This window comes from Lipomyces arxii, assembly GCF_038497795.1.
Source record: "Lipomyces arxii strain Phaff 12-163 unplaced genomic scaffold V1512scaffold_1, whole genome shotgun sequence".
Classification (NCBI taxonomy): Eukaryota; Fungi; Ascomycota; class Lipomycetes; order Lipomycetales; family Lipomycetaceae; genus Lipomyces; species Lipomyces arxii.
The window spans coordinates 1-27,341 of record NW_027117700.1 but is presented as its reverse complement, the minus strand read 5'-3'; the positions used below and the strand labels follow the sequence as shown (position 1 = coordinate 27,341).

Genomic DNA, 27,341 nt, shown 5'->3' with positions numbered 1-27,341 from the left:
TAAACTAGAACCTAATCGTAAGCACCCTTCTAGTAGCAATATTCTTGGGAAGAGAACGCCTCCCACACAACCCATTTGCAGGCGGTCAACTTATTCTACTAAAGAACTAGAGGTAGGTATCACCTACACCGTCATAAGTTAGACAAGCAAGTGCTTTAACAAAGTGGAATGGCTAGTGACGAGAAGGTTGTTGCTGTCGACACGCAGACAACGCCTCTGTTAGGCTTAGAGAAATCTTCGTCCTCTATCGAAGTTCCTAAGCACATTGACGAGTTTTCTGCTCTTCCTCCGCGCGAGGCAAAAATACTTCGAGACCAGGTCACTGTACCTGATGTATCTGCAAGTTTTTTTTCCATGTTCAGATATGTAACAGCTTTGGACAAAGTATTGCTAGCAATTGCAGCTGTCGCTGGTATTCTCGAAGGCACGGCAAAACCTTTGATGACTTTAGTGTTTGGATACGTCACTCAAGTTTTCACTGATTACTATCGTTTTGATCCAGAGTCGTATGGTATGTTCTATAATGGAACATATTCAGAAGAATTTTACAATGGCACATACCCAATGTTTAATGGCACAACATTTACGTTCAATGACACCGATTACTCCAATAGCTACAACTTCACGTATGATTCAGAATTCATGGAAAGATATCTGACGCCGGATGAGTTTCAAAGACAGGTCAACAAGTTTGCACTGCTGTTTATGGCGATCGGTCTTGGCGACATGCTCTTGTCGTACATTCAAATGTTTATCTTTATTGACCGTGGAGTAGTACTGTCGGCTAGAATCCGCGAAAACTATTTGAAGGCCACATTGAAGCAAAACATGGGGTATTTTGATAAGCTCGGATCTGGAGAAATTACTTCTCGTATTTCGTCAGATACTCTGTTGATTCAAGATGCAATCTCAGAAAAGGTATGCTTGGCATTTTACTTCAGAGTTTTAACATTAATCAATGCAGGTCGGCTTTATTATTGCCAACGTGGCAACTTTTCTTGCAGCATTTGCGTTGGGTTTCTCAATTTCGTACAAGCTCACCTTTATTATGGTTTCAGTTGCAGTCTTCATTCTTGCCACTTTCTTCATCTCATCTGGCAGAATGACAAAATACTATAAGTTGGCGCTAGGTGGTGTCTCTACAGGTTCCAGTCTTGCCGAAGAGGTTCTTTCCAGCGTTCGAAATGTTCAAGCTTTCGGAATTCAAGATCGTCTTGCAATGAAGTACGACACTTTTTTACTTGTATCCGAGAAGTGGGCTATGCGCGCCGGTATCGCCGCCGGTGTCATGACTGGAACTATGTGGCTTGGTGTATTTGCAAACGACTCTTTAGCATTTTGGCAGGGATCTAGGTTCCTTGCTCGTAATGAGCTCTCTATCCGGCAGGTTATCACTATTCTCATGGCAATGGTACAGGGAACGTATGCAGTTTCCAACATTTCTCCTCATGTACGAAGTATCACGAATGGCATGGCCGCCGCTGGAAAGATTTTCCAGACAATTGATCGCCAATCTGTTATCGACTCGTCCCTTGAAACTGGTCGTCGTCTTGAATCAGTCAAGGGCAACATTGAGCTACGTGATGTTAAGTTCATTTATCCATCTCGACCCAACGTTACTGTTCTTGACCATTTTAACTTGAAAATTAAAGCTGGATCGACTGTAGCACTTGTTGGAGCCTCTGGCTCTGGAAAGTCAACTATTGTTGGTCTGCTTGAACGTTTTTATCGACCAATAAATGGCCAGCTTTTTCTCGACGATGTGGACTTGGATGATCTTAATGTTCGTTGGTTGCGCTCTCAAATAAGACTTGTTTCGCAAGAGCCCACTCTGTTTAGCTGCTCCGTTTTTGAGAACGTTGCACATGGACTTATCGGTACCCCATATGAGCATTTGTCTCATGCAGAACATCATGCTATGGTAGTCGAGGCCTGCCGTCAAGCTAATGCGATGACTTTCATTGATGAATTACCCGAAGGCTTGAACACTAATGTCGGCGAGCGGGGTTTTCTTATGTCAGGTGGTCAGAAACAAAGAATTGCCATTGCCCGTGCTATTGTCGGCAATCCCAAGATTCTTCTGCTCGACGAAGCAACTTCTGCATTGGACACGAAATCAGAAGGTGTTGTACAAGAGGCTCTTGATCGCGCTGCAAAGAACCGTACTACCATTGTTATCGCTCATAGATTGTCTACCATCAAAGATGCTAACTGTATTGTTGTAATGAGAAAAGGTCAGATTCTTGAGACTGGCACTCACAATGAATTGCTAGCCAAGCAAGGGGAATATTATGAACTTGTTGAGGCTCAAAAGATTGACCAGGAGAAGCAGGAAATGATTGAGGCCATTCAAGGTAACACTCATGCAAATGCCTCAGACTCAGACGACATCTCATCAATCCTAGATGAGAAAGCATCTTTTGATAAGTCTGAGAATGGTTCCGAAAATGAAGCTTTGTTGAGACTTCACAAAACGCGCACGAAAACGAGCATGGCAATTGCGGACGAACCCGTATATGAGCAAGCGGCTGAACAGGGTACTTCAGTGTACGGTTTCTTTGAAACTATAAGCTTTCTTATCGAACTTTCGGGGCCAGAAAACAAATACAACGTTGTTGGAGCTCTGTTTTCGGGAGTTCTTGGATTGAGCTACCCGGCGCTTGGTCTCTTTTACGGTCGCTGCATTGAAGCCTTCAGAGCGTATCCTCAAGACACCGAATTTATGTTAAGCCAGATTGATTATTTCGCGGGCTTGTTCTTTATGTTAGCTATGGTTGCTATGATTTCCTCCGTTACGTCACTTAGCTTGTTTGCCTATGCTGGTCAGAAGCTTGTCCGCCGTATTAGATTGATGGCACTCCGACAAATGTTGCGACAAGATATTGCTTACTTTGACCGGGATGAAAACACAACCGGCGCGCTTACTAGCACATTGACACGAGACGCGCAAGGTGTAGATGGACTGTCCGGGACAACACTTGGCCAGTTGCTGTCGTCTAGTATGATTGTCGTGTCATCAATTACTTTAGGTCTTGTCATTGCTTGGAACCTTGGTCTTGTTTCGTCTGCTTGTGTCCCCATTCTCCTCGCTACAGGTTTCTACAGATTTTACATTTTAGCCCAGTCTCAGCGTCGTGCACAACAGGCAAGTGAGGGTTCTGCGTCTTACGCATGCGAAGCTGCATCTGCAATCCGCACTGTCGCAGCTCTTACCCGTGAGCAAGAAGTGCTGGCTACGTATCATGCCGAGCTTGATAGGCAAGTTAAAAAGTCTCGCCCCACCAGTCATTACTCTGCTGCATTGTTCGGTGCCGCTCAAGGTATGGTTTATCTAATCATGTCTCTCATTTTTTGGTACGGTTCCAGATTCTTGAAATATCGCGAATATAACTTATTCCAATTTTACGTTACAATGATGGCTGTAATTTTTGGTGCTCAATCAGCTGGAATTATGTTTTCTTATGCTTCTGATCTTGGTAAAGGATATCAGGCAACTCAAAACATCAAGAGATTGCTGGCGATGAAGCCGCAGATTGATACGTGGAGTGATGATGGGGCGACACCGCACAATGTTCAAGGTGATGTTGAGTTCAAGAACGTCCATTTCAGATACCCGACCCGTCCACAAGTTCCCGTTCTCCGTGGCCTTAACCTGAAGATTAAATCTGGTCAATACGTGGCACTTGTTGGTAAGTGTTTTAAGCAGTGTATATCCCAATGTAAACTGACATCTATAGGGTCGTCTGGCTGCGGTAAATCTACCACTATCGGTTTACTGGAGTCTTTCTACACACCACTCGCGGGATCTATCTTACTTGATGGACGCGATATTTCGGAATTTAACATAAACGAATACCGAAAGCAGATTGCTCTTGTGTCTCAAGAGCCGACTCTATATGCTGGATCTATAATGGAGAATGTCATGCTTGGCAGTCCTGTCCCCGTCGACGAAGAACAGGTTCATACGGTTTGCAAGCAGGCAAACATTCACAACTTCATAATGTCGCTGCCAGATGGATATGCAACTTTGTGTGGCTCTAAAGGCGCATTGCTATCTGGAGGCCAGAAGCAACGAATTGCGATTGCTCGTGCATTGATTCGCAAACCTAAGATTTTATTGCTTGATGAAGCAACTTCAGCTCTTGACTCCGAATCCGAGAAGGTTGTACAGGCAGCTCTCGATGCCGCGGCCAAGGGCAGAACTACAATTGCGGTTGCTCATCGTCTTTCCACTATTCAAAACGCTGATGTTATTTTTGTTTTCGAAAATGGCAAGGTTTTGGAGAGCGGAACACACCAAGAATTGTTAAAGAACAAGTCTAAATACTACGATTTAGTGCAGATGCAGGCTCTTGAGAGCACAGACCAATAAGTGTTGACCCGTCACAATGTCAATTATTTAGAATTTGAAATAGTTCACTCTGCAATGCCATTTTTGTTTTTTACGTCGCCACATTCGTTATTTTGGGGTTTATAGTTGATTTTTTGTTAGGCTCATAGATTAGAAAGCAGGGATGGTCAATATGCAAAGTTAGTTTCCTTCAAAATTTAGTTGAAATATTTATTCAGTAAAAGAAAATAAAACAGTAAGTAGGCGCTTGAAAATTCAGCCAAAAACTCTCCACGTTGGATCAAACAAATACATGGTCTATCAGAAGTACATATTTATGCTATCTATCTGTGTATCTTTTCATCTGTATATACTCACAAAAGTATCGAAATAATGATTGTGTGCAAAGCGCAGAAAACTAAATGGATGACGTGAGATATAACAAAGAAGCCAAGAACTAAGAGCTTTCTTCTAAAGCTTGTAGTTGCACCAGTTCAAAATATCTTCCCTTTTGCATTAACAAATTTTGATGCGTCCCTGACTCAACGACCTTGCCACCCTCGAATACGTAGATGACGTCTGCATTTTGAATAGTAGACAGGCGATGAGCCACTGCAATAGTCGTACGTCCCTTGGCCGCGGAATCAAGAGCCGCCTGCACCACTTTCTCAGATTCAGAATCAAGAGCAGAAGTGGCCTCGTCTAAAAGCAAGACTTTTGGTTTGCGGATTAAAGCCCTTGCGATTGCTATACGCTGCTTCTGACCACCGGAAAGTAAACTTCCTTTAGCTCCACAAAGAGTGTCGTAACCATCCGGCAACGACATGATAAAATCGTGGATGTTTGCTTCTACACATACGGCAACAATCTCATCATCCGTCACCGGACTTGAACTGCCTAATGCGATATTGTATCTAATAGAACCAGCATATAAGGTGGGTTCCTGCGATACCAGAGAAATTTGCTGTCGATAAGCATTTATATTGAACTCATTAATATCGGTTCCGTCAAGCATTATCTTTCCTGAAAATGGTTTGTAAAACTCCTCAATTAAACCAATCGTCGTGGACTTCCCACAACCAGATGCACCTATAAAATTTAGCAAACTCTGCAACGAACCTCGTGAAACCGCTTACCAACAAGTGCAACGTATTGACCCTTTTCAATTTTTAAATTTAATCCACGTAGTACGGGCACTTCAGGACGAGTCGGATATTTGAAATAAACATCACGGAATTCTATCTGTCCCTGAACATTTTCTGGTACCGCGCCTTCCTTAGACCACGTATCAATGACGGGTGTTCGGTCAAGTAGCGACTTGATATTCTTGGATGCTTGAATTGCTTTGCCCATATCAGGCGCAAAAGAGAAGACCACACCGGCGGATTCGGCACCAAAGATAACAGACATGAACACTGTGTAGTATTGGAATAAACCATATTCTCCGGTTCCAAGAAGCTGCCCGCCGTACCAAAAGGCAAGCGCCATGACAAAAAATATGTTTCCCTGGCAAAGGCCATAGAAGAAAGCAGACTTCATACTCGATGGACGGTTATTCTTTATGATCTGATCCAAACTAGCGTGATACGTCTCCCAAACATCAGACTCTCTAGTTAAGGCAACAACGGTGCGAATGGAACTGGTCGCTTCGCAAGCAAATGTTGACGTGTGCTCGTTTTCAGTCTTGACACGAGATTCGAATGCGGTCAACAAATAGAATCTGTAAAAGCCACATCCCATTAGCACAGGAACACCGGCAGTAATCACAAGACCAAATTTCCAAGCAACGCCGATTGAGATAACGCAACTGACAAAGACCGTGATGAAAGAATCAATAATTTTGCCTAATGTGATTCCACCCAGTCCTTCAACAGACTGCGCGTCTCGCGACAGCATTCCAGTGAGGGAGCCGACAGTATTTTCATCGCGGTCAAAAAATCCAATTTCTTGCCGCAACAACTGACCAAACGAAAGATTTCGAATTCGGCGAACAAGACGACTTGATGTATAGCCAAAGAAGGAACCAGATATCGTATTGGAAAGTCCGAGGCTGCATGCTAGCATGAACAAAAAGCCAGCATTGCGCGAGATATATGTACGCAATTCATTCCGGTCTTCATAGAATCCAAAAGCCTCCAAATTTTTACCCCACAGAAGGCCAAGAGCTGGGTATCCCATGCCGTTGAAAAAACAAGCGATAAGACCAATAATGTTGTATGTCAGCTCCGGGCGCGAAAGATTGTAAATAAAGCGAAGCGCTTCAGTGAAAGAAGGCGGTTTCTGCTGTTCTACATCTCCACCATGATAAACTGCATCCGAAAGAGCCGTCTTGGTTCTCGTTAAGTATGTAGTCAACTCAATTTCGGTCTCGTCTAGTTGGTTAGAGGTGGCACCCAGCTTTTCTCTCTCCTTTTCCTTGACGCTCTCGATCTGCTGAGCTTTGACCAAGTCATAATATTCACCTTCCAAAGAAATTAGTTCAGCATGAGTGCCCATTTCAAGGATTTTGCCACGGCGCATGACTACAATACAATCGGCCGACTTGATGGTGGACAACCTGTGTGCAATCACAATGGTTGTACGATTTTTTGAAGCACGATCTAACGCTTCTTGCACGACACCTTCGGACTTAGTGTCGAGAGCAGATGTTGCCTCATCAAGAAGTAGAATCTTAGGGTTTGACACAATTGCACGGGCAATAGCAATACGCTGCTTCTGTCCACCAGACATCAAAAATCCGCGTTCGCCAACATTGGTCTCCAATCCTTCAGGTAGCTTCTCAATAAAAGTCCAAGCGTTCGCCTGCTTACATGCATCAATGACAAGTTGACGCTGTTGAACTCCGGATGCGAATTCGTATTCGGTACCAACCAGTCCATAAGCAATGTTTTGAAAGATTGAACAAGCAAAGAGAGTTGGTTCTTGGGACACAAGAGCAATTTTTTGACGCAGCCAGCGAATATTCATCTCTTTAATATTTTTCCCGTCAAGAAAAACATCACCATCAATCGGATTATAAAATCGTTCAATCAAGCCAACAATTGTTGATTTTCCAGAACCGGAAGAGCCGACTAAAGCAACAGTTTTACCGGCTGGAATGGTGAGATTGAAATTGTCAAGGACAGTAACATTCGGCCGTGACGGGTAGATAAACTTGATATTTTTAAGTTCAATAGTACCTTCGACAGAGTCAAGTTTGGCGCCAGTGTTGTCACTCGAGTCAATTGCCGAAGTACGATCGATAGTTGCGAAAATCTTAGATGCTGCTGCAATACCAGAAGTAACACTGGAAAGATAAGGTGAGATGATTGCAAAAGCATAAGCACCTTGGAAGATTGCAAAAACGATCTACTAACATTAATCATCATATAGAAGCGCGAAATAAAAATGATACATACCGTTACAATATTACCAATAGTGACCTTATATTCAGAGTAAAGTCTGACACCCTGCCAATAAGCCATGGCATCTGTAGAGAACGAGCAAAGATACATTGAACCGTTCATCAGACCGGCGGCAACACCTGACCAAATACTCCAATATTCGCTGACCTTAAGGAAAGTGTCGTACGCAGATACCATGACGTCTTGTACTCCAAAAGCCTGAACATTGCGAACGCTAGATATAACCTCCTCGGCCAGGGTTCCACCAACAGCATAACCGTCTTGAGCTTTCTTTAAATATTTAATCATAAACGCAGATGCCGTACCGGTAGATACAATGATCGATATCAAAATCGAAAGCATGATTAACGTAAGAATGTACGACTGCATAAATGCGACAATAATTGCAGCAAAAAAAGTAGTAGTATTGGCAATAATAAAAGCAATTTTTTCAGACATTGCTTCTTGGACCAGGATAGTATCGGATGTAATTCGAGACGTAATCTCACCAGATCCAAGTTTGTCAAAGTAGCCAATGTTTTGTTTTAACGTAGCAGCTAGATAATGTTCACGAATCCTTGCTGAGAGCACTTCGCCTCTGTCAATAAAAACAAATGTTTTAATGTGTGACAATGCTACATCTGCAATCCCGATGTAAACAAGGTAAAGTGACAGGGACCTGACTATACGATAATATTCATCCGGTGTAACTGGCTCCATGTCCTCTCGGTATGTCTGTATGCTGTTGTAGGATTCAATTTCATAATAAGTACCGTTAGTGTATTCGTATCGGTTAGGATCATAGTTGGTGAAAATATCAGTGACGCTGCCAAACAAAATTGCCATTAATGGTTTGAGAACTCCTTCCAATACGGCCGCCAAAATGCCGATAGCTAAAATAAAACGATCTTTACTGTTTGCGTAACGATAAAGTGAGAAATAGGAAGCGCGAGACGGCAAGACTTCGACTTGGTCACGAAGAATACGCGCCTCGTCTTCAGGGAGGAAAGCAAATTCATCGGCAGCCTCAACAGCAGCATATGATTTTTCAGTCCTGCGAAGCTTGCTGAAAAAAGATTGCTTGCTGGTGGCGCGTGAAGAAGCAATTGATCCTTCTGCAATATCAGACATGTCACTTGTCAATGGTGTCTTTTCATCGTGAACGGTTTGTTTTTCCGCCATAATTGCGAAAAGAATGAGCTGATATCAGCCTAAGTGAGTTGAGCAGACTTCGTAAGGGAACGACAACGTTTTAAGAGTGATGTCCAGCCGTACAGACACTTCCGTTAAGAAGCAAACACAGCATTGGCCATTATATTTGAATCAAATCCGATAAGCTTTTTCGGCATTACGGCGAAAGTAGACGTTAACTCTGTTCGAACAAGCTTTTTCCAAGCTCATGAATTTCGGCCCATTTTCAATTGGTTATTAATTAGAGAATAAAGATTTGATTAAAATGCCATGTCTATAATCAGAACAAATAAGTATATAGCTTATCGTTGCTATACCTGACAGTCAGTGGAGATTTCAGTACAAACGAGATACAAACCTTAAGGGCCAATCTGTCGCAAGGTCCTGTCTATTTGGGCAATTTTATCAAATTGAGCCGCAGTAACACATGTTTTCAATAGCGCGAACTAATAGCTTAAACAAAATTTGACGTATATGTCTAGAACAGTATAAGCATTTACACATTTGATGTTTAAAAACTTCGGCCCAAAAAAATGGCTACTGTAATGCATGATTCGTGGTAGACTTGCTACAGATTTAATTGGCCTAGTATCAAAGCCCGACGGCGGGCGGCGGTCTATGCGCTTTAGGCAAAAGTTTTGACCACCTTTGGCTTGTCTCTTTTGAGGTTAGAACTTGACTAAATCCCGCTGGTGTATCCGTCTGTGCCGGACGGAAGTCGTACCATTTTGTCACACTTTCAAATACTCTTTTATCTAAGACCGCAACCAACTTGATATTGGTCTCACAAGTTTGCGAGATTTTATTGTCGCTCATGCTAAAGATAAGCATGTAGACTTTCGAAGAAAAATCGGAAACGCCACAGATGAGCGTAATAAGCATTTATCTACGCCACTGAAAACGTCTCACATGGTCTGTTTTGCGACTCAGCTCTACTGTTATGTTAGTAAAGTATACTGACGGGAAGCCACTATCTATGATTCAGCGCCACTGACTCACACGATTTAGACTAATTCGATTACACATCGTAGGGATCTAGTGATGTCGCGCTCTCCTTTGCGTCTGCTTACCAGCATCCATCACGCTTTTAATACTGCTAATGTACTAAGATGTAAACTGAAATTATTGCAGAGATCAAGAATGTCCAAGGTCGAATCTAAGCTTGTTCAACAGGGCCAAAAGACAGCGCATTATTTGGTGACGTCATGTGCAAGCAATAAAGTTTACTACGACCGTAAAAGCACTGATCCAAGTCGCCATTAATTCGTATTTCTTACGGCAATGGCCCACATCCTGTTGTTCACAAGAGTTTTTTTAAAAGCTTTGAGATCTTGTTTAGATCGGTATGTACTTGCGCTGTGCCTTTATGCAATTCCGTGTAGATAAAGCTGAGCAGCCACGCATCTAACACTGGTAGGACAACGTTGAAAATTGCCTGTAATTTGATTCATATAGAAATCAAGTGAAAAAGCCATCTCCCGCGCGATTGTGCGTTGTTGCTTTAGCAAAATGAAAAGAAAGTATTGTGTATTGCCATCAATTGACATCACACAATGAAATTATGTACATTTAACAAAGAATCTCTGTTAAAATTTAATATTTGGATGCATATTGTTGGCCCATGAAAACATCATGACAGCGCTGCCAAGCCATAGACGCATTCATTGATCCCCGCGCTGCATCTTGGATAATTTTCCCTCTGTTTTCAATCCCTCCTCGTGATCGAAATAAATACCAAAAAAACATATTTGCCCATAAAACTGACGTCGGTCCCCTGTCTATATGCACTAAGTCTTTATAAAAATTAAAATAACCATCATTTAAAGAGCCATATTCCATGGTTTCTAATCCCAACTCTGAACATACAAAGCGAGACGCACGATCTAAATCATGAACAGCGGCATTGGCTAGCAAGTCCTTTTTGTAGGTCACAGCACGGCACAAAATAGGCATATCGTAACCAAACTGCTTTCGGAGAGTTTGCAAAACAAAGCGCACTCTCTGCATATAAAATCGTAACTCTGTCCAATTTAACGATCTATGAAAATCCACTTTGCCATTCGCAGTTTGGGGAGCGTAGGAAAAGAAGGTGTAGTCCCACAAGCCGGTCTGAAACAATATCAAGTCAGGAGAATGACCATTTTTTCCAATTGTATCCTGTACGTTCGGCATGTAGTATTCTTGCCATCGTCGTTCAAAAGGTATTACCTTCATATTTTTTAACCACCACCAGTCTGGCCGCGTCGTACTCATAGACGCCACGTGCCAGTTTGTGAAAGTTAAATTGAGTTTTGGTATTCGACAAGACGATGTTGTCTGATGTCCTTCTGGTCCTGGATGCATCTGCTCTCCAACTCGATTACACACATACTCGGATTGGTATCTGTCCACCGAATCACTGACAATCAAAATCCTTAAATCCCTCAGCCACTCAAGCCGGTTTTCAAGAGTTAGCAGTTCTTTTTCATCTATACTCATTGCCGATTCTCTGTTCTGAGTGAGCTCGTTGTAGCGCACGATATCCTGCATCCACTTGTGAGGTGCTGTATTTTGAAGTTCATCTGGCGGTGGAGTCTTTGGGTAGTACGGCTCACCATTCATTACAGGATCAACAGAGTTGCCTTGACGATCAAATAGAGATGCGACAGGAAAGTCAAGTATGCCACTGTAAAAGGGAATCCAGCTTGTTTCAATTTCTTCTGTTGTGTTGCTATACCATATGTATCCTGGTTGCAAATATGGGTTTTCACAATTTTCTAATCTAAACTGCTTGTTGAAAATCCCCGAAGTTGAAGCAGCATTTGCTGCTGTTATCGTAACAGTCACCGTCTGAATAGCTAGATCAGAAGTTACATCATTTAACCGGAAGGGTGAAGTCCCGTTGCTCTGTTGAAAGAGCATCATGCACAATGTGATAACAGCAAATACTAAAACCAAAAACACGACAAGCCGTAAAAACCGCAAGAAAGAGCCATGAAGACGCATCTTTTAAAAACAAAGAACCAAAATGAAAGTTCCAGTCAATCTGTTCTCGACCGAGCAGATCAAGCTTTGACTTAGTTCAACATGATTCTCGAGACCCACAATAACTTACATCGATAGCACAAACAAGGTGTACCTTCTCCGACCATACAGTCCTGAGGAGTGATAATACCCTGAAGAGATGATATTTATTAGGTTTCATTACCATCAACTAGAAAAGCGCTTAATAAAGGTTACCCTGTTTTGAGTTTTTAAATACGATGAAATCGCAACTATGACTGAGGCAGTAAATATTACTATATAATTTTGCAATGCGACTTGACTCTATAACCCAAATATTTATTTATTTCCAAAATATGTATAACAGTCATATCAAAGCTAGAGGTCGTACAACTTGTTCATGAAGCTAGTATGACATCGATTCCATTCCGCAGATCGATTAACTTCAATTTCCGGTGGCATTTTAACAAGCTCGCCCTTCACTTCGACACCTCCCATTACTCTAAAAAGATACCAAAACATCATATTTGCCCACAATATTGATGTAGGACCACGGTTGACATGAACCATATCTTTGTACATTTGAAAGAAACCCTGATTAATGCTACCGAATTCCATCACCTCGATACCAAGTTCATGACAAACGTAACGGGACGCACGATCAAGATCATGAATTGATAAGTTCGACAATAAAGATTTCTTGTACGTAGTTGCACGACATAGCATCGGTACGTCAGCACCATACAAGTCTCGAAGTAAGCTGACAAGATATTTGAATCGCATCATGTAAAATCTCATCTCTCGCCAATTTAACGACCTTGAAAAATCTACTTTGCCTCCTGCAGTTTGCGGTGCATTAACAAAAAAAGTGTGATCCCAAAGCGAACTGTGAATCATAATCAGGTCCGGACTGTGACCGTTGGTACCAATTGTTTCATTCAAGGTAGGAAGATAAAATTTTTCCCACCTTGTTTCGATTGGAACAATATCCATGTTTTCGACCCACCACCAGTCAGGACGCGTCATGCTAGTCGAAGCAACATGCCAGTTAATAAAAGTTAAGTTGAACAAAGGAATGTGGCAAATGGCAGTCGATTGCTTCCCTCTTTTTCCATTGACCAATACCTCTCCAACACGATTACATACGTACTCACTTTGGTAGCGGTCAACAGAGTCACTTACAAGCAAAATACGACGATTATGAACCCATTGAAGATTTGAAGCTAAATCATCAAGCTCTCTTTGATCGACAGTCGTTCCTTGGCTTGTCATATTTATAAGATCATTATAACGAACAATATCTTGCATCCATTGATGAGGAGCCGTATCTAACAGTGCTGAAGGAGGATAGTCTTTGGGATAAAACGGCTGCCCATTTATAATCGGATCTAGCATTCTCCCAGTTGCTTTATCAGTTATTTCGGATAGGGGAAGATCTAAAATACCCGAGTAAAACGGCACGTATGTAGTATTCGTTTCTTCAGTGTCATTATGATACCACAAGTATCCGGGATGGTGATAGGGGTTGCTGCACAAATTGACATCTAGAGTCGGTTTGATTTCTATATCGGTTTCAATTTGTACATGCTCTGGCACATTCGTACTGTTTAACTGCAGATCATCTTCTGAAGGTAACCGTGGAGGCACAATATTTATATTTTCATCAATATTCTGACGTGACCACTCTAATGGCGATAAACTGTATGCCGGCCGTACACGAATATAAACTAATGATGCTAGCGAAATTGCTGCAATCAAGCCCAATATCACTAGTATTCGCGGTAATCGTGACATCAGAAAAGCTGTATACGCCATTCTTTCTTGAATCGAGAATGCAAGAAGACACTGCGCTCAGGAAGAGAACAAGGTCAATGTAACAACAATATGGTTACCGACGATGTATCATTTTGAGACACCAGAATTGGGGTAGGTTGCAGTGGAATATGGTTAATAGTGCTGATTGCGGTTGCAGCTGCATTGACAACATGAAATGGTGATCGGCGCAGTAATAAAGTTTAATATTTTGCTTCAGTTCTCTCGATACAGGTCAAAAAACGCTTTGGTCTCATCTTAAATTAATCTTCCAACAAAAAAGTGCCAAGAACTTTAATAATTTCTATGGCTAACGTTAACGAGTATACAAGATGTGTGTAACATTGTGACACAATTTATAAGCGCTATATAGATTCACTATTATTAGTACAGTACGCGAGTAGATTATTTGTATTAAATTGTTAGAAATAATCTGATTTGGGCTACCCGTATAAAGTGGATTGATGCCATCGCGTTCCCTGACACGGACATACCGCAAGAAAGTCGGATTGCCGTACTGCTTGCGAGGTTACGAGTTTGAGAGAGACGTGGCTGTGTGTCGCAACCACTGTCTACATTTAAAAACAATAATTAGGTTTAATTCTCGTTTTTCATTAATAAATTTCTGTATAACCTTTATACCTGGCCGATACTTTGGTCTGGGCCGGTTTAGCTGGTAAAAAAAAGGCTATTAAGCTTTCAAGTGATCACAGTATTTGATTGTCTTACGTCCGAGTCTGGACTATACTGTCTTAGAATAATGACGCACGCAGTGTTGGTGACATAGTTAGCCCTAACCGCAATTTGTTATTAAAGTTGAAGCCCGTCCCACTTCTATCAAACTTGAAGTTGGAACTCAAGTAATCTCCTGTGCAAGTCATAGACACATTCTGTAATTGATTTGAGTAACTCGTAGAAATAACAATTTTACAATTAGCTAAAAGATCATACTTTTGTTTTGTAAGGTAAATGACGGTTTGCTATGGAACTTTAACGGGTTACACCAGGTTTTGAGAGTTCTGACTTCGTCACATGCGGATACCAACGATCACGTCACGTAACGTGACCGAATTCTCTACGTGTAGACTGTAGCAGATGCAAACAAACTCGGATTTCATTACGCGTTGCTCTCAGCATAGGCCATCTACTTAACCATACAAAATGAATTTTCAAGTACTAAATAAGGGTTGGTAAAAAGGGCAAGACAAAATGGTGTTTGCTAGTTTTGGTCTAAAATGATATACGCACATCGCTAAAATTACGCGTATTTGCTGCAGCCTCCACAATGACAGCCAACTCTAGCGGATGGAGCATTATGGCAAACCTTATCGATTTGTGCAATAGGTCAAAACTTGCCTAAGATTTGACTGGGAGGGATCCTTCCTTGTATACAGCATGTCCAGCCAGCTCCACGCTCTACAAAGTCTCAATTTTTGAGTTTTATAAGCTGTCAGTAGTTTAACTAGCTTGACTTCTAGAACTTCCTTTTTTCTTGCACCCGAGAGAGTTCAATATTGTCATCTGTTGTTTGTAAATGTTAGTCGTGGCTTAGAAAACATTTCCTTAAAGATAGGTTGATGTTATTTGGCGTAGTGTCCGATTATGACAAATTATGGGTCTTGTGTCTTGTTTAAAACCCACTCTAGGACCAGAATAACAAAACCACGGTATTGGGTAACAGTTTCTATGATTTCATTTCATAAGGTCCACCAGGAAACACAAAATCACTGGTTATGGTTAATAAAATTAGCCAAATTGGGCCAGGATAAAGGAAATTTAAGGGCTGCAACCGTAGAAACTATGGTTACGAGCTCAGGTACGTAGGCTTTTACATTTTTTTTAAAGGACTGCCTGGTTTCTGTAAGCTGCAGGAGTAAGAAGTTTGTGAAGCAAATTGTTGTAGTAAAGTAGTAGAAGAGTAGCCAAGGCGCTCTATTAAGCGCAGATGGACTTGTTTAGTAAGTTTCAGCAGTATTAGCACAAGGGTATAGTGTCAGACCACTATTTTAGCGAGTCAGGGGCGTGAGCACTTCGGGCTATCATAGTATAATCTATAGTTGAAGGCTCTCAAACAGATATAAGCATCAAATTCAGCAGGGATTATGGCCGAAGAGGTTGGAGCTAAAGTAAGCTACCAATATTGAATTTTGGATATCGACTAATTATTACTCTTTTAGGCCCTGTCTGTTGTTTACTGCGGAGTATGCACTTTCCCTCCAGAAGTACGTTACAACTCTCAGAAAAGAGTTTTTTTTAATCTTACACATAAAGTATTGTGAATTTGGTGGTACCTTACCGAGATGCAAAGAATGGCTAGCAGATGAATATCCGGATATGTTTCAGAAGCTCTATTCTGAGGGTATGATCCAGCACAGAGTTTGGTCTCATCTTGCGGCCTGCTGATCCTTTTAGATGCCATTTCCAAAGCAACAGAAGGCTTGTCATTAGAAAAGCAGGAAAAAGTTGAACGCGAGATTCAGAAGTTACAAGTAAAAGAAGCGAATCGGGCTGAAAAGGAGCTTAAACAGAAACTAGCGTCTAAAGTCATTGTGAAACGAGTGGAACGGTCAAAAAGGAAGCATGTGATCGCAGTGTCAGGTCTGGAGGTTTTTGGAATTGATTCAAAAAAGCTGGCTAAAACGTTTGCATCAAAATTTGCAACAGGAGCATCGGTCACGAAGAATATTGAAGGCAAAGATGAAATTGTTATTCAGGGTGATGTTGGTGATGAGGTAAAAGATTACGTTACGTCACTATTGGAAGAAAAAGGTCTGGACAGTGTGAAAGTTGAACGAACAGAAGACAAGCCCAAAAAGAAAAATACTTGAGGCATGCTTGCTTTTCCAATAAAAAACTAAGAGCGTTTTATGGTGACTTGTACTACAGTATCCAAAATAGTGATATATTACAAACATGCGCCCGTAGTCTATAATGGTATTTGAAATTGGCGCCGCCAAGTTCAATCAATGTCTGCAAAGAGACAGCATTGTTTCACCAACCTGTCATCGACAGGCATATATAAATTAGACTGCATCAGTTTTTAGAATCAGAGTACCAATTCATTTGTTTTGCATATTTGTACTGCTAAATACTTGCTGCATGGAAGGCTCTAAGTCGTCGCGTTTTCTTGAGTTCACAACAGAGATTTTAGTTGGCTCGGTAAGTGTTACTTCGACTACGACAACAATAGCTGTTTCTAACCTTTTAGATATCTGGAATAGCAGGAAAACTGTTTGAATATCCGTTCGATACTGTAAAAGTTAGATTACAGTCACAGCCTGATGGACAACCTTTGAAATTTACGGGTCCTCTGGACTGCTTTCATCAAACGTGGAGAACAGAAGGATTCAACGGGTTTTATCGAGTACGTCTCTCATAAACCGATAAACTACATTGGCTGACTATGATGAGGGGATATCCTCACCGCTTGTCGGAGCAGCAGCAGAAAATGCATCGCTATTTTTCAGTGTCTGTACTTTTCTTAGTAGTTTGCCCTTACTAACATGGTTTTAAGTATCGAACAGCCCAAACTTTGGTAAAATCTATATGTTATCCTCAGCTTGATAAAGCAGATAAACTTTCTCTGCCAGCTCTATTACTTTGTGGAGCTATCAGCGGTACATTCACATCTTTTATTCTCACTCCAATAGAACTCATCAAGTGTAAAATGCAAGTACAGAATCTTGATCTCTACACAGTTGTCCAGACATCAACTACCAATGCGATATCTTCAGCAAGCAAGTACGATACAAGTATGCACCGCAGAAATATTTCTACTTCCGTCGGATCGAAGCAAGTGCCAGGTGCTTCAACTTTGATCGCTCAGGTGTATCGCGAATCCGGAGTTCTAGGCTTTTGGCGAGGTCAATTAGGAACCTTGTTCCGAGAAACCGGTGGATCAGCAGCGTGGTTTGGCGCCTATGAGTATGTCTCATCAATACTCGCAAAACGTCGACCACACGAATCAGGACAGAGGAACACTCTTGGCGAATCCGTCATAGCCGGAGCTATTGCGGGGATTTCGTACAATTTGTCATTATTTCCAGCGGATAGTATCAAAAGTCGAATGCAAACAGAATCTATTTTATCAGGGACAAGTGACCGTGGCTTTTGGACGGTTGGCAAGGACATGTACCGTGCTGGCGGGATTTCGGCCCTGTATAGAGGATGCGGAATGACTGCGATGCGGGCGGCACCTTCAAGTGCCATTATTTTTTTTACCTACGAATACTTGATAGCGCTTTAGTATCTAGTCTTGTAGATTTCGCCAACACGTTGCGGATTAAATTATACATTGGTGTCAGGTAATGCGTTATACCTTATTCTAATTGAAAGGTAACGATCTGAGTTGTTTCGTGTTCTGTATTGTACATTAAAGAAGTAAAAAGTTCATGGGTAAATATTACACTAAATCTCGTTCGTAGCGATAAACATAATATTGGTACGGTTGAAGTCAGCTTATAGGCTAATGTTAAAGCAAAGTATATGATTTTAAACGTAGGGAGAAGGAAATGATGGAAATGGATGGGAGAGGGGTACAAGGGAGGTGCTTTCCTATTTTGTAAGTCTAGTATTTCCTAGTTGGTAAATCCAATTGCATGAACTTCAAGAATTGATCTCTTTCTGCACACTTGAATGTATGCTAAGACACAGAAGAGCCAACGCATCTCAGGAACGGAAATTGCATTAGATTCAAATTACTTGGTGGCTTCGAAACCAGTTGTGGGACCTGAAACTATCATCGCGCGAACCGACGGAACGGCGGCCCGATTTGCCGCATTGCTTACAGCGTCTCTAACCGCGATTTTGAGCATCCTAAGCAAAAAATGCGGGGGCTATCTGGCTTTAAAAAATCCATATAATAGGCCAAACATTGCTAATTGTCACTGCTAACACTACGTTGAAGTAATCTTAACTTTGAAAATGACTTTTACACCGACAATTCTGAAAGCTGAAGGCAACAAGATCGTGGATTCCGAAGGCCGCAATGTTCTTTTGAAGGGAGTAAGTGAATTGTGAATACCGTGTACATTAGACGCCAATGATAATCTTATCAGGCTGGTCTTGGTGGAATGCTTAACATGGAGAATTTCATTACTGGATACTCTGGCTGCGAGACGGAGCACAAAAAAGCCATTGAAAAAGTTATTGGCAAAGACAAAACCGATTATTTCTTTGACAGATTTTATGATTATTTCTGGACTGAGGAAGATTCCAAGTTTTACTCTGGGCTAGGACTGAATACTTTGCGTATTCCTTTCAATTACCGTCACTTCATGGATGATGATAACCCAAGTGTGATCAAAGACTCTGGATTTGTTTTGTTGGATCGTATTGTTGAGAGATGTGCCAAGTATGGTATCTATACTATTCTAGATCTTCATGCTGTTCCGGGTGGGCAGAACCAAGATTGGCATTCTGACTCTGGTGTTCATCGTGCTCTATTTTGGGATTTCAAGGATTTCCAGGACCGTATTGAACAACTGTGGATTGCAATTGCTGGCCATTACAAGGGTAACCCTTGGATTGCGGGATACAATCCTCTGAATGAGCCGGCTGATGAAGAACATACCAGACTCTGGAACTTCTATGTTAGAATTGAGAAAGCAATTCGCTCGGTCGATCCGGATCACATTCTCTACCTCGATGGAAACACGTATGCCGGTGACTTTTCTTGTTTCGGAAAACCACTTCCCAACACTGTCTACGCTATCCATGACTATGCGTACGTTTTCCGAATGTCTGATTTTTTTATAAGACAGTTCTAATGAGATTAGTAAGGTTGGATTTCCTGGATTTGAGCAGTACGAAGGCACTCCTGATCAGGACGAGCGCCTTCTCGCTCAGTTTAACCGTAAGAGTGCCGAGGCTGTGGAGGCTGGTATACCCGTCTGGAATGGTGAATTTGGACCGGTGTACGAGTCTGAAGAGCGCGGCGATATTAAAGCCAACCAGGCTACTAACGTGAAGAGATACAACGCTTTAAATGCGCAGTTGAAAATCTACAAGGAGAGAAATGTGTCTTGGTCCATTTGGACATACAAGGATGTTGGAATCCAGGGCCTCGTGTATGTTCCGCTTGACTCGCCATGGGGAAAACGATTTGGTGACTTCATTGAGAAGAAAAAGCGTCTTGGTGCTGATGCTTGGGGTGTTAATCCTTTGCCAGAAGTTCAACAGCTATATGACCAACTTGTTAGCCACTTCTTGGATGTTGTTCCAGCAAAATTCCATCATGCTATGTATCCTCCCACCTGGGAGCTTAAAAGACAATTGACCAGAGTTTCCAGAGAAATTTTACTCAGTTCATATTTGGCGTATGAGTTTGCCGATTTGTTCGCTGGTCTGAGCATGGAAGAGCTTGATCAGCTTGCAGCGTCATTCAAGATTGAGAACTGTGTGAAGCGTGAACTGCTGAATAAATATTTGGCCGAGGATGCCAAATAGATGACGAAACTATATAATGATGTTGGACGATGGAGTTTGTGAACTGTGCGTCATACTTTAGTCTTTAAAAACCTGATTTGAATTTTATTGGCGGTAAAATTTATTTACCCCCCCCCCCCCCCCAATTTCTGCATTTCTGCGATAGATATAGCGTACATAACCTCAACTTCAACGAATGCAACTCCAAATAATACATTTAGTCCGTCTGAGCACATCGATTAAGCACAGATCACATGAAAGTACATTACGACAGGGAAGTTTGACTATATGTTCAAACGCTGTGGAACTCTCATTAGATACTGTGCGTTGAATTTACTGGATCCATCAAAGCTGTATGACATTTTTTCCAGCCCTCACTTGGATCTATATATGACGGGCCAGGGACTTCCAATAGCTTGCCTCGGTATTCCACGCCACCACGAACACGATATAAATACCAAAACAACATATTTGACCACAACATACTAAGTGGACCACGGGCGATATGTACCATGTCCTTATACATCTTAAACCTACCACTGACCAGATCGCCATAGTCAAATATTTCGATATCTTGATCTCTACAGACAAATCTTTGAGCGCGATTGAGATCGAAAATTGCAGAATTAGTATACAGGCTTTTTTTAAAAGTGGTCGTTCTGCAAATCATTGGCACGTTGTCACCAAACTCTTGTCTCACTAACCGAATGATATGGCGCAATCGCTGCATGTAGAATTTTAATTCTCGCCAATTGAGTGACCTGTCCATTTTGACTGGCCCATCATAGTTTTTTGGTGCGTTGAGGAAAAAGGTGTAGTCCCACAATCCAGCGTTGATAAGGATCAAGTCTGGCGAGCGCCCGTTTGCCCCGATTACGGCAGGAATAGTGGGCTTATAAATTTCATCCCAGCGATCTTCAAATTTGACAGTGTGCATATTCTTCATCCACCACCAATCAGGTCGAGAGACTGACGTTGACGCAAAATGCCAGTTCACGAATGTTACATTCAAGTGCGGGATGTGACACGACGACGTGGCTTGTATGCCACCTTGACCTAAACGAAAGGGCTGATCTAAGCGTTCGCAAATGTACTGGATCTGATATCGATCAACACTGTCGCTCAGGAATAAAATACGCATATCTCGTAACCATTCTAAGTCCGCATTTAATGAAAAAAGTAATTGTTTCTCATCTTCATTTAAAGAAGAAGCGGTTTTGTTTTTGTCAGCAAGACGATACTGCTTAATTAGATTTTGCATCCACTGGTGCGGAGCGGTTTCTAATAAAGCATTAGGCGGTAAGCCGTCCGGGTAGTAAGGATGCTTGTTTTTCATTAACACAGTTGAATCATCAGCATCTGTGTCCAATAAGCCAGGGTAGAACGGTACCCAACTAGTCGCGTATTCGATACCCGGCCCCTTGTTTAAAAGATATCCAGGCTGAATATATGGGTTTTCGCAAGCATGTCGATTTCCAGTTGAAATATCTGCGTTTGAAGATGAAGAAGCAGCAACAGAGGCGTCATTCAAAGTTTCGCTACCGCTTTTATCAGAATTTGCACGATCCGAGAAATCGGCCGGGCGGACACATTCAAAGTGAGTGTAATTTGTAATTTGGAGATTCCTTGATACCAATATCCCAGCAAGAAAAGATAACGCCAAGGAGATGACAAGAGCAGCTGCACGATATCTTGCGATCCGCATCGTGCGAAAATATACTAAAAAATTGTTGGATTGCGTTGCTGCATGATCCGCATTAAGAAGGACATACTTCGGCGACGGACAGCTTTAAGGTAACGAAATCTGAAGACAGATTTGCTCGTTCATCATCAGATCATTTTTTCGAGTCAGTTCGAATGCAGGTGTAAACGCTAATGCTATTTGGCCAGCAAGTGATTCACACCGGCATTGTCGTTACCACACGCACCATCAATTCACAAAATCCACTCACGTTCTATCTCAGTAATTCTGTCGTTTGAAATGAAATTAAAATGGACCAGCTGGTTTTATAAGAATTTGCAAAACAATCTTATTTGGATATAAATGTACTGTTGTGAACTAGTAGGGGAGTATTAAAGTTATACATTAAACTCGATTCTAACTTACTTAGCGAGTTTCACTTAATAATAATTTAAGTTTCGATCGCTTAATCTATTTGAATCACAAGTTGTATTTAAATTATAGTTAGTTGTGATTTAAAACGTTAAAATTGAAAACGTTAAAACGTCAAAAAACAAGTTTTAACCTTAATCTGTAACATTAACTAAATTTAAAGACACAAAGTAATCTCTAATAATATGATATAGTAAGTTATATGTATGCATGTACTTATCATTTTTGTCTATATTGGTGGAACTCATCATAGCATTCTTATTAGTATACTAAATTGTAGCAGCACTAAATCTGCCACTTTGCAATTGCTTTCAAAAATGCCGTCGTGATCATAATTTGGTATTAGTTGAACTGGCATCTCAATAATTCATGCGCCTCTGAGCCAGCAACTTCTAGGCTACTGATAGCCAGTAATATTTTCTGGTTGCTTCGGGAGCATGGCTTCGACTTCTACTAAGTAAACCCTTAAATTTACATTCATCAGGGGGTTTTCCCGCGCCGCACGATGTGGGGTAGAGCAATGTTACTCCAACCGGCATCGCAAAAGAATCCTACTTAGAAATGCCTTAATTGAAAGTCTTTTCCCTTCGGCTTCTTTTTATCTGCTAAACAAATATAGCAAATATCAAATTAGTAAGTCATTATACAACTTATCAAAATGTCCATTATAGCAGAACGAGAAGCAAAAATAAAACGAAATCCTCATGTAAGTAAGGTTTTGTTGACGACATTATTAGACAGTAAAACTAATCAGTCAGGCAAATTTTAAAAAAGTCGAAGGTGCCAGAGAACCCTTTGAATCTGCTGTTGAGTGGCATTACACGCAAACGAAGAAAGTAGCGTGGCAAGTGGGTCAGTATTTTAATTGTGCCGTATGAACTTATCGCCTAACCTTAGGATGCTGCCAGGCAGTGGAGCTAATGACTATTCCTGGAAAAACCATCAGAAAATAAGTGTTGATCCTTATGAAGAGGGTCGTGATCCATTCGACAACTACAAGCTTTTGATTGCCGGTATAGTACCACGTCCGGTATGTAGCGTATATGGTTTTTGTAATAAAGCAAAAAGCTAAACTTTTAGATTGGCTTTGTTTCGACAGAGTCAAAGTCTGGCAGTCGCAATCTAGCACCTTTTTCCTACACATCGTTTGTGCACCACGATCCTCCAATCTTTTGCATCGGATTTGCTTCGTCTATCGCTAACGCCAAAGATACCCTTGCCAATATATTAGAAACTGGAGAATTGACAATCAATATGATATCAGAGTGGTTTGTCGAGGCAGCTAATTACACGTCCATAGATGCGCCACGCAACGTCTCAGAATGGGATCTCTCTGGCTTGACTGCGATGCAGTCTTCGAAAGTTCGACCACCCCACGTCGCTGAGTCTGTATTTTCGGTCGAGGCAAAACTTGTAGCTCAGCATGAGTGGAAATCAAAAATGAGCGGTCAACCAAATGGAACCTTAATCATTGCGGAAGGTGTGAACTTCCATATTAGAGAAGACGCTACCAACGAAGCCAGAAATTTTATTGATCCGGCAATTTTAAAACCGGTCTCACGACTGGGTGGAATAACGTATGCACGTACGACTCAGGGATACGAAATGCCTCGGCCTTCATGGGCACAGGAAAGTACGTCTGAAGTTGTCCAAAACGTTGTATATGAGAATGCATAGTAGCATGGAGAAGGGCTCTAACAGCAGTTAGTGAACTCATTTGTTTCATAGAAAGCCAGCAGAATGTAGTGTTACACTTAAAATGCGTAACGATATCGAAAATGCTGCAACATTTTGCCGGCCAATATCTGCTCGATAGCAAAATAAATCACACATGCTTATGTGAACAGGTCCGCACTTGGCGCAGTATAAATGGTGGCTAACAGAGACAACAAATCCAGTCTAGTAAGTGACCAAAGTATACATATAGCTGGATTAAATTTGCTTAAACCATTAAAATTATATGCTTTGACGATACAGAATCTTTCGGCAGTCTACAACTGCAAATTATGAGATTGATTCTTATGCAAACGACCGAGTTCTTGTTCCAAGAATTGACTAAAGTTAAAATTCAGGAGTAAAAACCGATCAGCACTCTGTGTCGATCAATCCTTGTCCTAAATTATAATGACGTTGACGAAGCCTCGATTTACGTACTTTAACTGATACCTTGTGTACTAGTACTTCCAAACGAAGCTTTATTATGCAGACCAACTCATTTTCTTGTAGACCGAAGTCTTATTCAGAAGCCATCGTGAAAGGAGACTATTATCGGTTTACCGTGCTGACTGACCGGTTGCTCCGTTTTGAGTGGTCAGAAGACGGAAAGTTTGAAGACAGGGCATCGACATTTGCACTGAATCGAGACTTTTCGGTCCCAAAAATTAATGTTGAGAACGGTTCTGAGCTCGAGATCAAAACAGAGTACTTTCACCTCATCTACGACAAAGAGAAGTTCAGCCCCGACGGATTCCTGGTATATTTCAATGCTAAATTTACTGACTGGGGTGCGCCTTGGAGATATGGTACACCAACTGACTGGAACTTGGGTGGGACAGCAAGAACTTTGGATGGTTGTGACGGTGCCTGTGACATAGGACAAGGTATTTTATCGAAGGCAGGTTACGCGGTAATCGATGATTCCCGATCAATGCTATTTGATGGAAACGGGTTTGTGGAGGGTCGACCTGCAGGTGATCGTATTGACTGCTACTTGTTCTGTTATGGTCATGACTATAAAGGCGCATTAAAGGCGTTTTATGCTCTCGCTGGGAGGCAGCCAGTATTGCCACGATATGCATTGGGAAATTGGTGGAGTAGATATTATCCTTATCGTCAAGATGAATACATTGCTCTCATGGACGAGTTTCGGACCCGCGGTGTGCCGTTATCAGTTGCAGTCATTGATATGGACTGGCATTTGGTTGCTGATAATCTCGTGCCACATTCCGGATGGACTGGTTACACTTGGAATGGCAGACTTTTCCCTGACCCAGGGAAGTTTGGGCGTGAGCTCCATGCAAGGGATCTTCGTATTTCTCTAAACGACCATCCACACAATGGCATCCATCATCACGAAGACTCGTACCAAGAAGTAGCGGAGTTTTTGGGTCACGATACGTCTGCGAAAAGTCCAATACTCTTCGATCCTGCAAACCCAAAGTTTTTAAAGGCATATTTAGAAATACTGCATAGAAACATTGAAAAAGTTGCTTGTGACTTTTGGTGGATCGACTGGCAGCAGGGGCATTATTCCAGAATACACGGTGCTGATCCTCTGTGGATACTCAATCACTTTCACTTTCAAGATCAACTTCATCACTATAAAGAGGCTTTGATTTTTTCAAGATATGCTGGGCCTGGAAGTCATAGATATCCGGTAGGGTTTTCTGGTGATACGATAGTAAGCTGGGCGTCTTTGAAATTTCAACCGCAATTCACAGCAACAGCATCTAACATCGGTTACGGTTGGTGGAGTCATGATATAGGTGGACACATGGCCGGGAATCGTGATGACGAGCTTGTGACAAGATGGGTACAATTTGGTGTTTTCTCGCCAATCATGCGGCTACATTCGTCTAATTCTCATTGGAATTCAAAAGAGCCATGGATGTACCGCGATGATAGTAATGCAATTATTACAAAGTTTTTACAGTTCAGACACAGAATGGTTCCTTTTCTGTATTCATGTAATGTTATTGGAACCGCAGAAGATCAGCCGCTGGTGCAACCTATGTACTGGCAGTATCCAGACCTCGAGAAATCTTACTCTGTTCCAAATCAGTATATGTATGGTCGTGAGACAATGGTGGTGCCGGTCGTCGAGCCAAGAAACAGCAGAACCAATCTTGCATGTGCCACAGCATGGTTTCCACCGGATCTCCGTCAAGTAGACATATTCTCGGGTATTGTCTATGATGGCGACTGCGAAGTTAAACTTTACCGCAGTCTTGCTGAATATCCTGTTTTTGCGCACGAAGGCTCTATCATTGTCTTAGATGGCAATTCGCGTCCTAGAAATGGATGCTTGAATCCCGATTCATACGAAGTGCTTGTTGTTGTGGGCAAGAGTGGTCAAGTGAGACTGGTAGAAGACGCTATGCATGACAGACAGTGTGACGCCACTCAGTCAGAGGAAATTATTGGAACATTCACGTTTGATCAAACAAGCGGAAAGCTAGATTTTGAAGGTTTACCTCGTGGCGAGTGGACCTTCAGCTTTCTAGCAATGACTTCCATTCCAGAGTGCTTAAAGGTGGTCATTGACGGTAAAGATTTCACGGAAAGCTCTTCCGTGGCATTGGATTACTCAAGAAAGTGTTTATGCGTTCAACTACCGAAGCAGGTGTTGCATAGCACGTCCCATGTTAGCATCCAACTTGGATCAGACCCACAGTTGAGTGTTCTTGATCACAAAGCGCGACTTGAGCGTCTTATTCGAGATTACCAAACAGCATTTGAAATTAAGGACAATCTTTGGCGCGTTGTCAAAGCCTCCAATGATGTTCCTCTGAATAAAACAATTACGAGCATTACAGCACTGGGATACGACGAAGAAATTGTGGGGCCGATTATTGAACTATTGCTTGCAGTTTCTAAAGGTTGATACCAATATTACCGTCATCCCAAGGCGTTTTGGGATGGATTTACCTTAGTTAAGCTGTGCGGCGTAATGCGGGTTAGGGCGAGATTCCCAAACCTCTATCCCAAAACTTTTGAAGCCAAAATATTTTGCAGATATTCTACACTGCCACCTCAAAATTAATTTAAGCCACCTCAGGTGCATAGTAAAAATTTACAGTGCCACCTCAGTTGAAGTTTAGCCACCCCAGGTCCATAGTAAAAATCAACAGTGCCACCTCAAAATTAATTTTAGCCACCTCCGTAGTAAAAATCAACAGTGGCATCTCAATTTGTATATCTCCGTATAGTAAAGAGTTGTAGGGCCACCTCAAAGACAGGCACAGAGATTTTGAGACATATGCAAGCGATTTGAAGTGATAAATTGTCGGAGTATATTTTCATTTGTGTTTAAATTCCTAGAGTTAAGGTATATAAAGTAGCTATATTACGTATTAAAATATTTTTCAAGAGCTTATCCTGATGT

General features: G+C 41.7%; 10 protein-coding genes across 10 annotated transcripts; 6 read left to right on the top strand and 4 right to left on the bottom strand.

The window, feature by feature from the left end:
• Window positions 1-73: 73 nt before the first annotated feature.
• On the top strand, window positions 74-4,579 carry V1512DRAFT_255644 (P-loop containing nucleoside triphosphate hydrolase protein). Its single transcript, XM_066914822.1, has 3 exons — window positions 74-918; window positions 965-3,689; window positions 3,738-4,579. The coding sequence occupies exons 1-3, from the start codon at window positions 169-171 to the stop codon at window positions 4,370-4,372; spliced, it is 4,110 nt and encodes a 1,369-aa protein (XP_066773891.1). The 5' UTR covers window positions 74-168; the 3' UTR covers window positions 4,373-4,579.
• Window positions 4,580-4,787: 208 nt separating this feature from the next.
• Window positions 4,788-8,895, bottom strand: V1512DRAFT_268849 (P-loop containing nucleoside triphosphate hydrolase protein; the record flags this gene model as incomplete). Its single annotated transcript, XM_066917545.1, has 3 exons — window positions 4,788-5,419; window positions 5,467-7,678; window positions 7,729-8,895. 3 exons carry the CDS (start codon window positions 8,893-8,895, stop codon window positions 4,788-4,790), a joined length of 4,011 nt encoding a protein of 1,336 aa, XP_066773890.1.
• Window positions 8,896-10,497: 1,602 nt separating this feature from the next.
• Window positions 10,498-11,889, bottom strand: V1512DRAFT_244601 (uncharacterized protein; the record flags this gene model as incomplete). Its single annotated transcript, XM_066914335.1, has 1 exon — window positions 10,498-11,889. One exon carries the CDS (start codon window positions 11,887-11,889, stop codon window positions 10,498-10,500), a length of 1,392 nt encoding a protein of 463 aa, XP_066773889.1.
• Window positions 11,890-12,264: 375 nt separating this feature from the next.
• Window positions 12,265-13,158, bottom strand: V1512DRAFT_268848 (uncharacterized protein; the record flags this gene model as incomplete). The annotated part of the gene is made up of 1 exon (XM_066917544.1): window positions 12,265-13,158. One exon carries the CDS (start codon window positions 13,156-13,158, stop codon window positions 12,265-12,267), a length of 894 nt encoding a protein of 297 aa, XP_066773888.1.
• Window positions 13,159-15,740: 2,582 nt separating this feature from the next.
• Window positions 15,741-16,635, top strand: V1512DRAFT_255632 (translation initiation factor SUI1). Its single transcript, XM_066914821.1, has 4 exons — window positions 15,741-15,824; window positions 15,876-15,920; window positions 15,970-16,057; window positions 16,111-16,635. Exons 1-4 carry the CDS (start codon window positions 15,801-15,803, stop codon window positions 16,524-16,526), a joined length of 573 nt encoding a protein of 190 aa, XP_066773887.1. The 5' UTR covers window positions 15,741-15,800; the 3' UTR covers window positions 16,527-16,635.
• Window positions 16,636-18,099, top strand: V1512DRAFT_255628 (mitochondrial carrier domain-containing protein). The gene is made up of 4 exons (XM_066914820.1): window positions 16,636-16,857; window positions 16,907-17,062; window positions 17,110-17,166; window positions 17,213-18,099. The coding sequence occupies exons 1-4, from the start codon at window positions 16,798-16,800 to the stop codon at window positions 17,942-17,944; spliced, it is 1,005 nt and encodes a 334-aa protein (XP_066773886.1). The 5' UTR covers window positions 16,636-16,797; the 3' UTR covers window positions 17,945-18,099.
• Window positions 18,100-18,183: 84 nt separating this feature from the next.
• V1512DRAFT_255623 (glycoside hydrolase) lies at window positions 18,184-20,232 on the top strand. Its single transcript, XM_066914819.1, has 3 exons — window positions 18,184-18,702; window positions 18,756-19,423; window positions 19,476-20,232. Exons 1-3 carry the CDS (start codon window positions 18,622-18,624, stop codon window positions 20,143-20,145), a joined length of 1,419 nt encoding a protein of 472 aa, XP_066773885.1. The 5' UTR covers window positions 18,184-18,621; the 3' UTR covers window positions 20,146-20,232.
• A 32-nt stretch (window positions 20,233-20,264) lies between these two features.
• Window positions 20,265-22,191, bottom strand: V1512DRAFT_255618 (uncharacterized protein). Its single transcript, XM_066914818.1, has one exon. It carries the CDS (start codon window positions 21,827-21,829, stop codon window positions 20,438-20,440), a length of 1,392 nt encoding a protein of 463 aa, XP_066773884.1. The 5' UTR covers window positions 21,830-22,191; the 3' UTR covers window positions 20,265-20,437.
• A 255-nt stretch (window positions 22,192-22,446) lies between these two features.
• On the top strand, window positions 22,447-24,101 carry V1512DRAFT_255616 (uncharacterized protein). The gene is made up of 5 exons (XM_066914817.1): window positions 22,447-22,809; window positions 22,857-22,943; window positions 22,996-23,089; window positions 23,146-23,267; window positions 23,318-24,101. Exons 2-5 carry the CDS (start codon window positions 22,896-22,898, stop codon window positions 23,912-23,914), a joined length of 861 nt encoding a protein of 286 aa, XP_066773883.1. The 5' UTR covers window positions 22,447-22,809; window positions 22,857-22,895; the 3' UTR covers window positions 23,915-24,101.
• A 336-nt stretch (window positions 24,102-24,437) lies between these two features.
• V1512DRAFT_201014 (glycosyl hydrolases family 31-domain-containing protein) lies at window positions 24,438-26,840 on the top strand (the record flags this gene model as incomplete). Its single annotated transcript, XM_066913211.1, has 1 exon — window positions 24,438-26,840. One exon carries the CDS (start codon window positions 24,438-24,440, stop codon window positions 26,838-26,840), a length of 2,403 nt encoding a protein of 800 aa, XP_066773882.1.
• Between the last annotated feature and the right edge of the window lie 501 nt (window positions 26,841-27,341).